The sequence below is a fragment of the Clarias gariepinus genome, chromosome 3 (assembly GCF_024256425.1).
Source record: "Clarias gariepinus isolate MV-2021 ecotype Netherlands chromosome 3, CGAR_prim_01v2, whole genome shotgun sequence".
NCBI lineage: Eukaryota > Metazoa > Chordata > Actinopteri > Siluriformes > Clariidae > Clarias > Clarias gariepinus.
Window position 1 is genome coordinate 38050328 of NC_071102.1, and position 13064 is coordinate 38063391.

Below are 13064 nucleotides of genomic sequence, written 5' to 3' on the forward strand. Positions count from 1 at the left end.
GACGACCTGACTGTACTGAATGACCAGGTTATCACATTTATGCATTTTTTACCTTCCCTGATGGTACAGGAATACTTCAGGACTCAAATTGTGAAAAGAGTGGTCTGCGAGCATGAAAAAATACGTTTACACATCAACTCGCAAGCAAGCTGTAATCAAAGCTAAAACCAGTTGAAGAAAATATTAAAGTGTAAAACTACAAAAATCCTAACTTATCCAGTAGATATAATTTATAAAATGATACACCAAATAAAAGATTTTAGCACATATGTAGACAAAGACTAGAATGAGGATCATACAATCATTCTATTTGTCAATTGTCAAAATTTAATTATATTTAGAAAAGGACATTACACATACTGATTAGAATTAGGAGACAACAAAAAACATACAAACAAACAAACAAGAAGAAATTAGAACCATCATTAGTGTGAAACTAACTGTTTTAAGACAGTGTAATCGTGGCTTTTTAGTCTGATGCAGTGTGTGTATCTACTGACCCTATTACAGTATAACATCTGATGTTATCTCACGAGTACACAGCTCAACCATTTCAGATCAGATTTCAAAGATTAATCTGGCTAGGTAGTCCTTCACTGTTGCCCCACATTCACTCGTGCAACTGCATTTTAAATAAATTCCAATGGCTTTTAAAGAATATATAATCAACCTCACAGGTTCAATAACATAACTACGTTATACCCTGTGAATATAAACCTATTAGAGACGTATCTTTATCTGAGGAAGTTTAAATATGCATTATTTTAGAATGGAGTTCCTCAAGATGGAACATGAAGGTTGATCACAAAATCTTGACATCACCCCTTTATGATTATCTTTACAGAGGGAAGCTTCTATTTGTTTAGTCTGTTCTATATTTGTTCAGTCTGTGTCACCTTTAATACTAAGTTAAATAGACTGAAATTAAAGATATTTAGGTGCTTAAAATGATTAGCAAATAAAGCAAAACTATATACATTTTATTTTCTCTTGTATATAATTTCTGATTTAAGATGAAATCTGTTATCCTAATATTAACATACAGTAAGCAGGAAAGTGGGCGGAAAAGAACTGAAGTAGCAGCCTAAATAATTGGTTTAGTATTTGAAAGCATTTAATTTAACTAATTATAGAATAATACAAAACTATAACTTAAGAAAACATGAATTACAGAACAACAGAACAGCAAATAGACTTTCTTTTTTCTTTCAAGTAGAGCATGGACATGCCTAGACTCCCAACAATCCCAGTCTTTCTAGCTAATTATTTACATGCCAAATATCAAATATCACTGTACAGGATGATTCACTTAAAAGAGGTTCAAAATATTCTCTCTCTATAATAAGGCAATCTGAACCATAATGACTTTGTACTAACAACCTGATGAGAAGTCAAGTGAAGTGGTACAGCGCTAAACGCCGCAATGGCTGCCTTATTTACATTACCCTGTCTTATCCACCGTATCGGTCGGACTTAGGGGCATCCCAGTGTGTTCATAGCTCTATATACTGAGGAGCAGATTATACGTTATAATATTGTTTTTCTCAGATTGCTTCATCCTAGCAAGAGTTATTATAAAGAATTTGGGGCCTCTTTAGAATGAATCACGCTCTACTTCAAAAGAGAAGGAAGCTGTTTAACGTTACAGAAATTATTACAGACATTTGACCTTGACCCTGCTTGGAAAGCAATTACTACTTGTTGTTGATATATTGGATTAACAGGAATCTTGGGAAGATATGGGCAAAATCTGGGTAAATGTTAATTTATGGGTAACATAAGATGGGTTGCGATGATGATTCTAAAGCAATATTACAAACTTAAGTACAAAGGTACAACCGAAAAACCATTATGCTTATGGCAATCAAAGATATTAGATCATCAGATTTTTATCCAACTTTTTGATGGAAATGTGTCACCATCAGCTGAGAGGACTTTTATTTTTGCTCTTAGGTTGAATCCCAAATAGCTTCATACTGAAGTAACTAAAAATGTTTATTAATTAGGGTTACTAATTACAGTTCTGTTCTTTATACTTATATAATCAAATTAATTACAGATTTAGCTTAATTGTTACCCTATCCGTCCATCACTACAGAACAGTTTGCACTGAAAGAAGGAGTTACACTGCTGAAAACTATCATTGGAAGGCAACCCACCAGTCCGTTGTTAGAACATGTAAACTCCACACAAGCAGACTGGAGGTGGGATTTGAACCTCCAACCCTGAAACATACTATTTTTTTTTACTTTACATATCTACACAATTTGTGAGACCTGTGTTATAGTCAGATCTGAACAGTCCCCATGTGTCACCAGGACCAGCTGATGATTGTGCAATCCATTGCAGGTCCATTCCTTCCACACATCCCTGGCACTGTCACCACATCTCACCCCTGAACACAAGATATTGGAATCGGATTACAGCTCCGCAACTTCATTCAGCTTTTGTTCCAGGATCACATCGTGACCTTGGAATTTGAAGTAGCCCAAGAACTTTTTCTTCTGCAGCATCAGCGGGAACCAGATGATGTCGTCTGCCCACATTTCGCCGTAGGGGATTTTGTCGATATCAAACCACTGAGGCCGCATTTCTAAAACACAAACAGAAACGAGGCGTAAAACACATTAGAACAGCAAAATGCATGCCACAAACCCGATGATGTACTGTAACATGGCACGGCTTGAGATTACCGTCTGATTCCGTTGGCTCGCCTTTGTAGTCGTCGGCTCGGAATATGTGCACGTCCATCAGCTCGGTTTCTCCCACGAATTCAAACGTGATGTTCCCGATCTTGTATAGCGTATCTGTAGTGAGGGCACTTTCCTCCAGCAGCTCTCTTTAAAAGATTAAAACATTTGTGATCCATCATTTCAAGTCAGGTATTAAATGGTACAGATTAGTCTTACACTAAGGCCAATAGGGTGCTATATCCAATCTTCCTGATCCTTAAACAGAATTGAGAAAGTTTTAATCTTAAAAATTGCTTTAAAGCACTTTAACCAATGATATCCAACCAGGAACACATGCATTTTTTTCGCTATAAAACCACGCTGCTGGGAAAGTTATTTTTAGGGGTAGGAGGGAATTCCTGGTTCACTTTTTCTTATTACATTATAACATCCTAATTGAAATAAAAATATGATTTCCAATGCTCTCCTCATTTACAAATTCATACTGGCAATATCTCAGGAACAGCAACAGTAATAAACTTTGGGACGGAGTGGAGCTTATTAAACCAGATATAAAAAAATATATATGCACCCACAAAAAAGACTTTAATACCCAATTTGATTTTGTCACATTTTCAGACAAGAAATAAAACACGACGCACTTAGTATGCTTAGACTGAGGTCGATCAAGACTTTTTTTTTTGGTTGTACTGTAAATATGTGATTTATCCATAAATTCAATACATTACTGATATACTGCAATCACTCTCTCTGTCTCTTACTCATTCTCTACACCTCTTATCCTGTTCTGGGTCTTTGGATGCCTAAAACCTATCCCAGGGCATTAGGCTGGGCACAACCTGGACGGGGTGCAAGTCCATCACAGTAAACAAGGGTGTGCACACACATGCACTCAAACAACACTCAATTTGGAAACACTTAGACTAATCTGCATGTCTTTGGACTGTGGAAGGAACCTGGAGGAGTACTGTAATTATAATTTTATATAAATAAAATAAAAAAATTAAATAAACATGATTTATTTCACACAGAATTACAACTTACAAGATTTACTAAGCAATTAATCAATGCGTAACTTATGACAGTTATTCTTTATGAAATATTATTTTAATTGTTTAACAAATCTGCTCTTTATTTATTTAACACTTTGGGCTTTTTTTTAATGCTTACACCAAAGATCTTCCAGCAAAGCATCCATATTTGCTGAATAATATTTTTTTCTGTGAGTGCCCTTCATATCATTTTGCTTTAATGTGAAGAATTTTAATTACAGCCATATCTCTGATCTAAATATATCAGGATAAAAAGTTTTAAAGAACAGTCCTAAAAAGATTTATCTCCTTCTAGAATCAATTTTCATTTTTTTTTTAACCTTGCTGTCATTTTGAATGCATCCCTTTGTCTGCTTGATCTTGAACTTAAATCAGCACTTTACTTTGAAAATAAAAAAAATCGTTTAAAATGCTCTCTATTGGAACTCTACTTTGATTACAAGGTGTTTGTTGCCACTTTACACACTTTTTCGCACTTTAATTTTCCCAGGTTTTTCTCTCAGGTTGTTTCAGCAAACGTAATATATGTGTTATAAGGTTGAACTGTAAACTGTAAAAACTCCAAGATAGGATATATAAAAAGAAATTAATCTTTTAAATAAACAAACCTACAAAAATACAACTTCCAAATATCAATATTGTTTTTTTAAGCAATAATTTGTGTATCTGATCTGTATTTGGCTAACTGTCCTCCTCACCGTCTTGCAGCTTGCTCTATGCTCTCTCCAGGTTGAACTTTGCCCCCGAAGCCGTTCCATTTCCCCGCTCCGAAGCCACGCTTCTTCATGCCGAGCAGCACGCGGCCGGGTTGCACCACCAGCACCAGCGTCAGCAGCTTCCTCGTGAACATCTAATAAAACACATAAACCTATTTATTGATGCTTAGATGAAATGCTTAGTATGCAAAAGCTGTTTATTGCATGTTCATACCCCATATCCAATCAAATAAATAAATAATAAACCCTTAACTCATTTTATAAGCTGCACTAGATTAGATTTCATTATTCACATCAAAGATGCAGCTTGATTTTGAGCATGATCTGAAAATGTGACACAGATTATGATTATACAGTATCTATTCAGTCTCAACAAAATGTTTTCCAGGTACAGTAACTCATTAATTAATTAGGCCCTTTGATGCAACTAATTTATCACCATTATTTTTCTGAATTAATTACAGCAGTCTGGTCAATTCTGGGTAAGAGACTGCGTTATGAATTTTAAGTTTTTGATAATCAAATCAAAACCGAAATTCATAAAAATTTTACCTGGGTCTTCAATAACTAACTGGACTCCATATTAACATCAATTAACATCAGCTATTATAGCTGAACTGCCACCTAACACACTGTATAAATGCAGATCATTTACTGCTTTCTGTTTCACCCAAATGAGGATGGGTTCTCTGTTGAGTCTAGTTCCTCTCAAGGTTTCTTCCTATTACCATCTCAGGGAGTTTTTCCTTGCCACCGTCGCCCTCGCTTTGCTCACCAGGGACAAACTGACCATTTTGATACGTACAAATTCACATTTCATACTAACTTAAATAATTCTTTTGATTGTGTAAAGCTGCTTTGCGGCAATGAAAATTGCTAAAAGCGTTAAACAAATAAAATTGAATTGAATAACGGTATCAGAAGAAAAACTTTGGTATCAAGACACCACTAGTGACGATTCTATCCAGCCCCCCCCACCACCACATGCCCAAAGTTTCTTGAAATAGGCTCCATGCCCCCGCAACCTTATACACTAGAGACATGGGGTGAAAATTTGATTTAGTAGTGAATCGTAATCCTTTTGTTTGGTGATTCACATATTCACGACTCCAAAATTGATTTTTTTAAACAATATTTTTACATCCATAATAGAGATGAACCGGTCGATCGGACAGAGACCAGAACTGTCTGGTTTCCAGTTTGATCTGCCGATCAGCCTCAGATATAAGCGATTCTTTATTGAGCGCAGAATCTTCCGAATGGCACAACACAAATGCATTTTTATGGGGTTAAATTATTGAAACTTTAATGCGTTAAAAGTCTCCGATCAGCATTTCTCTCTATACTCCGTGAGTGAATTACACACGCTTATACTGTTCTCAAAAACACAGCAAGTGCTAATTAGCCCCATGTCCCGCGTGCCTGAGTTAAAAGCATGCGGCGAGCCACTCAACCCGCGCGCTCACTGTCAAGCTGAGTTTTGAGGAGGCAAAACGTCGCCATTGCTTTATAGTCCTACAGGTGGCGCACTCAGAACTATTTATGTATTTTCATTCCATGTGGTAGGAGTATGTTTAGAAATAATAATTCTGGCGGATGACAGAGATAGGCGCTGCTCAGTTAAACATCAAAATCTTGTATTTGAATATGTTTTTAGGTCAGAAAAATTAAATCGTGATATTTATAAAATCCTGACACTTACAGAATCGCAGAATTTTAATCGAATCCACACTGAGGTATTGTGATAAAATCGTATTGGGGGGGTTTATATGACTGGTGATTCTCGTCCCTATTACATACAATAAGCAATATAGAAAATAAATAAATACATATATAAATATCACTTTAAAACCTCTGTTAAGTGACAAATCACACTCTGGTCTGTGGAATTAATACATGCCATATTACACCACCCTTGAAGAGTGTCTTATTCCGTCTTTAAAACAATGGAAATAAATATTATTATTAACATTTTAACCTAGAATAGTGAACATGTTTTTTATTTACTAATAAAAAAAAGCGACAGAATAAATAAAATTTAACAATGTAAATTAATCGACTCGGCATAAAGACATAAGCTGGAAATGTATTATTGTACTAATGTTCACGTTTTTTTAAGCCGGTAAACAAAGCAAATAATACAAATAATACTTATATAGCATCTTACTTGTCCAGTGATAAATTACCGGCTTATTAATGTGATAAAAAGGAAAAAAACACTGAAGTTAATAATGACACAGTGCAGCTGAATAGACTACAACATGTTTCCCGCGCGCGTGTGTTTACACTCCGCCCACAGCATGTTCACACTGAAATGATTCCGGCTTGAAACAGCGACCGTGCAAATAATTAAAATAATAATTAAAAAGAAATTAAAAGGAAAATAACATATGCTATTAACGGATAAAATTTATATATATAAAAAAAGGAGATTCGATTCTCTTATTTATCTGATGTATAATCCAGTATCTTAAAGAAAGTTTTGCCTTTAGTTATAATTTAGGATAGACGTATAAAGTAACGGGTCCATACTCCAGACCAGTAGATGGCGGTAAAGCATTAATATAAATCCTTTTGACGCCATAAACCTTAAAAAGATTTTTTTTTTTATTAGAACTAGACACAACAATAACAAATATACAAAACTATCAAGACATCCAAATAGTCCAAAAAATAAAACAAGACAAAGGGTTTACATTAATCATTACAAACATTATTTTACAAATACTTCTTCCCAGACAACTACATACAGCAACTAAATAAAAATAATTATAGAAAACAAAATGGAATCTTTATTTTTATTTTTTATTCAGTTCTGTAGCAAATAGTATTGTTTGTTTACACTTTTTACTGTCAATAATCTGAATGGAATCCATGTATAGTTATATATCAACTAAGCAAGCCTTTAAACATGGCTTCATATTACTATTTCTTTTACTTTCATGAATATGAAATTTACCAAATAAAATTATAAGATTCAACATAAAATTAACGGCTATACTCTTCGATTCAAAATAAAATAACACATCTTTTGAAGTCAAATCACAATTGTAACCTGTTTTCTTCTGGACATACAGGGATACTTCTCCCCAAAACTTCTTTGAATGTACACATCCATAAAAAAGATGAGCTAATTTTTTTGTTTCATCCAGACAAAATGAAAATTTTTCATCAATATCCGTAAACTTTGACAAAGTATAATTACTGATGTAAATGTTATGAAGAATTTTCAAATGTAATTCTCTATGTTTGTTAGAGATACAAAATCTGTAAGGTAATAACCAAGCCTTATTCCATATAATATCTGTAAAACAATCGTTCCAGAAAAATTTCCCTCTGGGCTGTAGGTATCTTTTTTTTTTTTTTTTTTTTTTTTATAAAACAACTGTCTAATAAACTTATTTGTACATTTTTTACTATTAATATCAACTCCATTCAGACAGAGAGCAGGTTCAGATCGACAAATATTATATGACATCATATGACCTCTCATCAACATAAGTAAACCTGTGGAGATGGCTTTCATTACATAATTATAATCTTTATATTTTATAGGAAATGACCATTTGTTCATAAAATTTTCATAAGAAAGCAAATTAGCTGATTGGTCTAAAATGTCAGACAAATAACAAATACTTTTATCCATCCAGCTTTGTTAATAAAGGGATTTATGATTAACTGTGATGTAAGCGTTATTCCACAGGATTACTTTATGAGGAGAAAAGTTGTGTACATGACATAACTTCCAAGCCTTCAGAGCTTGTTGATAGAAATTGGATAATGCCACCGGTAATTTATTAATAGAATAATCGCACATTAACAAAAAACGCAATCCTTGAACCTTTTTGAAAATATTAAAAGGTTAAAAATATTAAAAAAACAAATTGAGTTAGGTTTAAGTAAGCAATTCCTAAGCCATTTTACTTTAAAAGTATCATTTAAATCACAAAAATCCAAAAGCCTTGAAGAATTTCTTTTCTTAAATAATGATGTCTATTCCTCCAAACAAATTGTATTAACAAATCATTATTTTTTTTCCAAGTACAATCATTAACGAAAAGTGACAATGCTGGGTAAATAAATCTAGATACCCCTTCTACCTTGGTTAATAAAACTCTGCCTATCATAGTCAGGTCTCTTTGAAGCCAATTATTAAAGATTCTTTGAGCTTTTTGTAGTTTAGGGGAAAAGTTTACCTTTTGTCTCTCTGTCAGATCTTTAGTAATATTTATTCCTAAATATTTAATCTTATTTTTAATTGGGATATTGGACAGAAGCTTTTCACTTGAATTATAAAGACACATTATTTCACATTTATTAACATTTAACCTTAATCCAGAAGCATCGGAAAATTAATTTACTAACTGTAAAGCTGCAGGCAACTCTCAAAAAAAGAACAGTATCATCTGCAAGTTGAGATAATCTAGAGATAAAAAGATACTTATTCCTTTCACAGTTAAAGAGTTCAATATTTTAATAGAGAGACACTCTACAATAAAAAGAAACAAAAAGGACAACCTTGACGCACTCCCCTACAAACAGAAAATCTTATAGAAATATTTGGATATAAGTTTATGGAGCTAATAATACCTTTATGAAACATTTTAATATTAGAGATAAACCTCTCCCTAAATCCAAAAGATTGTAAAGCCCTAAACATAAATTGATGCTCGATTGTATCAAAAGCTTTGTGGAAATCTAGAAAAACCATTAACGTTTCTGACTCTACCAAATCCGAATAATCTACCAAATCCAAAATTAATCTAATGTTCCAACTTATATGCCTTTCAGTCATAAATCCTGTCTGAAACTCACTGATGATTTTACTTAAACCTTTTTTCAAGTGATTTGCATAAATAGGAGATAATAATTTATAGACTACATTCAGTAATGTTATAGGACGCCAGTTGTCTAAGATCAACTGATCTTTATCAGGCTTAGGCAACAGAGTTATTAACCCTTGTTTTATAGAAGATGATATTTCCTTTGTTTCAATACATTCCTTATACATTTTAAATAAAGGATTCTCAGTTAGGTCCCAGAAACAAAGGTAAAACTCCACTGAAAGACCATCTGTACCTGGGGACTTATTTTGTTTCATTGAACCGATAGCTGTGATCATCTCATCTTTCCTAAGTTCTTCATCACAAAGGTCTTTAAATTGGGATGAGATAGGTGAGATAAATTTCTTAATAGACCCAAAGAAATAAGAACATTTATCTATTTTAAATTCAAATTTATATATTTTCGTAGAAAATAATTCTGCATAATTTGAAATTGATTAGGGGTTTGAAGTTATTACATCATCAACTTTGAGAGAGGAGATAGTTTGTCTTTTGTCATTTCTTTTTTCTAATGCAAAAAAAATAACTGGTATTTTTTTCTCCTTTTTTCCAACCACTTAGCTCTAGAACGAATAAATGCACCTTTTGTCATATCTATATATATTAGATCAATTTGGGTTTTAATAGTCTCCAGTTTAATTTTTTCATTTAAAGGTTTTCTTTTTTTTAAATAAGAGTCTAATTCTTTCATAAGCTCCTGTCCCTTTTTCAAAGTAATATTTTTATTTTGTTTACTAAAGTAAATAGCAGACTGTCTAACCTTAAACTTGAATTACTCCCAATTCTGAATACTTGTCATTTGCTTATTTTTAAAAACTCGTTGCGCTACAGTATTTCTCAAACCTCATTAACAAAATCCACATTCTTAAGAAAATGATTATTTAGTTTTCAATATCCCCTTATGGAATTATTTTTAACCTTGCACCCCGAAAGTGTCAAGACAAGCATTTTATGATCTGAGAGAGGAGCATAAGTATATTCAACTTCTGTTACATATTTGTCACAGTCAGTACTGACCAACCATAGGTCAATTTTTGATTGTAAGGTTCTACAGGAATTACTCCAAGAGTAACATGTTTCATCAAAATTTAAGAATCTCCAAATATCCACAACAGACAACTGTGAAGACAGAAATGAAGTAAATTTAAATTTTAAGGAGGATGTAGTATGTGGAGGAAAACGATCAAAAAAATATTCTGGGGCATCATTAAAGTCTCCACCCAGTATCAAAAATGCATCTTTATATTTCTCCATTAACATTAACACAGAATTAGTGACCTCTGAGGACATATTTTTGGCTTGGACAGAATAATTATACCCATAGATATTACCTAAAAGAAAAACATGTATTTTCTTTTTGTGCTGTCTCGTAAACCCCTAATGTTAAGAGAAACAATCTATAAACAACTAAAAACTAAATCAGACATAATGAAACTTACTTGGATGTCAGAACAAGGTTATGTAAAGAACCCTGAAACAAGAAAATTCACAAAGTAATCGGTATCTACTGTATCAACTCCTTGCTGAGAAGAGTCACATCATATAGTTAAGTCTTTCGGACTGAAAATTGAGTGTACATCTTCTTATTGATTGACAAACCCACAGTCTGTGTCTTCTTTTCAGTTAATACTCATCTTGAAACTCAACAGATAGTTTTTTTCCATCTACAGTATAAAGGCATCTGCTCCACGAAAGTAGGCTCTCTTCTCTTCTTCCCTCGCCGCTTTTATCTTTGGCCATAGCATTCTTTTCTGCTGTCTTTCTGTGAACGTCAGATCCTCTGTTAGACGAACACATCTTTCCTTAAGTCCTGAATGGTCCCGTGCAGCTCTCCAAACTTTCTCCCTGTACACACGGAGTGCAAACTGAATGATACCCAGCCTAGGGCGAGTGCTCCCCTGATCCGAGCCGTCCAACTCTGTGAATTGTGTCAACATAAAATCGAATGTTATCTGCCTATTCTGGAGTTAGACTTTTGAGGATCTCAAGCACTTGGTTTCTGATATTTTCTCCATCCGTTTCTTTAAGGTTGATGAGTCTCAGGTTCCATCTTCTACTGTATATCTCGGCTTGATCACATTTGTCTCGAACCACGCATACCACCTGCTCAAATTGAGCTACCTTGTCGTCATTCGTCCTAACCCTTGTAGACAACGATTTCAACTCCTCACCAACAAAGTCAACCGTTTTTGAGAGATTAACGATTGCAACCGAGTTCTGGGCGATTTCAAAGATGAATTCCACGGATGTAAAACGCTTTGTAAGAGCATTGACAGCATGAAGTAGGTTGGCATTCAAAACTTTAGGATCAACTTCCAAGATCAAGACAAGACAAGATCTTTTTGAGAGAGGACTACCTGTTGGAGAATTTGGCGAAGAGTCATGATCTCCTGTTGTCGTATTAAAAAGCGAAGAGAGTAACTTTCGGTCTTTATTCTTTGGCATTTTGCACATGCGATGGTCTGTACAGTCTAGTTTACCAAGTAACGTTAATCAGTCTTGGACAAAAATTTTAGTTCATTCCGTTTTAGTGGAATACACTCTCCATAGGTGTTAGATATGGATTACAAATCGATTAGATGATGTGAACTCTTCGAGATGCCTCAGAGCACAAATCAACACAACTGTTCAGGTCGCCATCTTGCGCCACCCCCCCAAAAACTTAAAAAGAAGTCTTTACAGCATGAGATCTAGTGATGGGAAGTTTAAATCATTTTAGTGACTCAGTTCTTTGAATCTCGTTCATCAAAATAAACAAATCTTTATTTTGAGTCATTTAGTTCATTTTGTTCTTTCGATAAGAAATAAAATAAAATGTTGCATTTTCAATTAAACAGACCCCCAATACGTCTACATACACAAATTTTGCCTATAGTTCCAGTAATAAAAATATTACAATGCAGCTAAGGACATATTATAATAAACAGAATGAGTAGCTCACCTCTTATATCTTCCAGTCTAATTTGTTCGTTCTTTTGAATCTATTGCACCGCATAGCGTCTATGGGAGTCATGTGACAAAAGAACAAATGACTCTGAACTTAAAGACTCTAAGGAGAACCGTTCATTACTGTTTCCTGTGTACTGCACTACATAGTGTTTATGAAATTCACGTGACAAAAGAACGAACGACTCGGCGTAGAGTCATTGAGAAAGAATCACACAATTCTGTTTACTGTACATAACCTACGGAGGTTTTGCGATGATTTGCGCATGCGCACCCAGTAGAACATGAACGAATTACTCTCCAAAACTACTTGATCTTCTGAGTCACTTTAAAGTTTCGTTCAAAATGAACAATGTTGTTCATGAGCGACCCATCACTAGTTCAGTGACATCACATTGAGTAACATTATAGTGTGATGCTTTGTTCCAGCTTCTGTGGCCTATTGTACACATGTACATATCACAAATGTAACACAAAGGAAAAACTCCCTGAGATGGTAATAGAAAGAAACCTTGAGAAGCACCCGGGGTGGCGATGGCACAGGGTGCTTGTGCCCGCTCATCATTGCTTGCAACTATATTAAATATATTGTAATTAACAAGATGAGAGAAGTTTATTTTATAAATATAATATATATATATAAATATATATTATTTATAATATAAATATTATGAGTCAAATCTTTTATTAATTTGAAATTTATAAAGGACTGCTTATTAGCATCGAACTCTGCTTGTTTGTTTGATTTTTGTTTATTTCAGATATGTTACTTTTGGTATGGTACTTTTGTTTTTGTTTTTTTGACTACAAGAA

The 13064-nt window shown here is 33.9% G+C and overlaps 1 protein-coding gene across 1 annotated transcript; it reads right to left on the reverse strand.

The window, feature by feature from the left end:
• Window positions 1-1184: 1184 nt before the first annotated feature.
• Window positions 1185-6747, reverse strand: nudt1 (nudix (nucleoside diphosphate linked moiety X)-type motif 1). Its single transcript, XM_053492707.1, has 4 exons — window positions 6629-6747; window positions 4444-4595; window positions 2694-2839; window positions 1185-2593 (listed from the first exon to the last, which is right to left on the reverse strand). The coding sequence occupies exons 2-4, from the start codon at window positions 4593-4595 to the stop codon at window positions 2421-2423; spliced, it is 471 nt and encodes a 156-aa protein (XP_053348682.1). The 5' UTR covers window positions 6629-6747; the 3' UTR covers window positions 1185-2420.
• Window positions 6748-13064: the final 6317 nt, after the last annotated feature.

What these genes read in the sequence shown, in the direction of transcription:
- nudt1 (XM_053492707.1), bottom strand. Translation starts at nt 4,595, where the DNA reads ATGTTCACGAGGAAGCTGCTGACGCTGGTGCTGGTGGTGCAACCCGGC. An exon ending in ATAGAGCAAGCTGCAAGACG is followed by an intron (nt 2,840 to 4,443) that starts GTGAGGAGGACA and finishes AATCTTTTAAAG; the next exon opens with AGAGCTGCTGGAGGAAAGTG. An exon ending in CGAGCCAACGGAATCAGACG is followed by an intron (nt 2,594 to 2,693) that starts GTAATCTCAAGC and finishes TTTGTGTTTTAG; the next exon opens with AAATGCGGCCTCAGTGGTTT.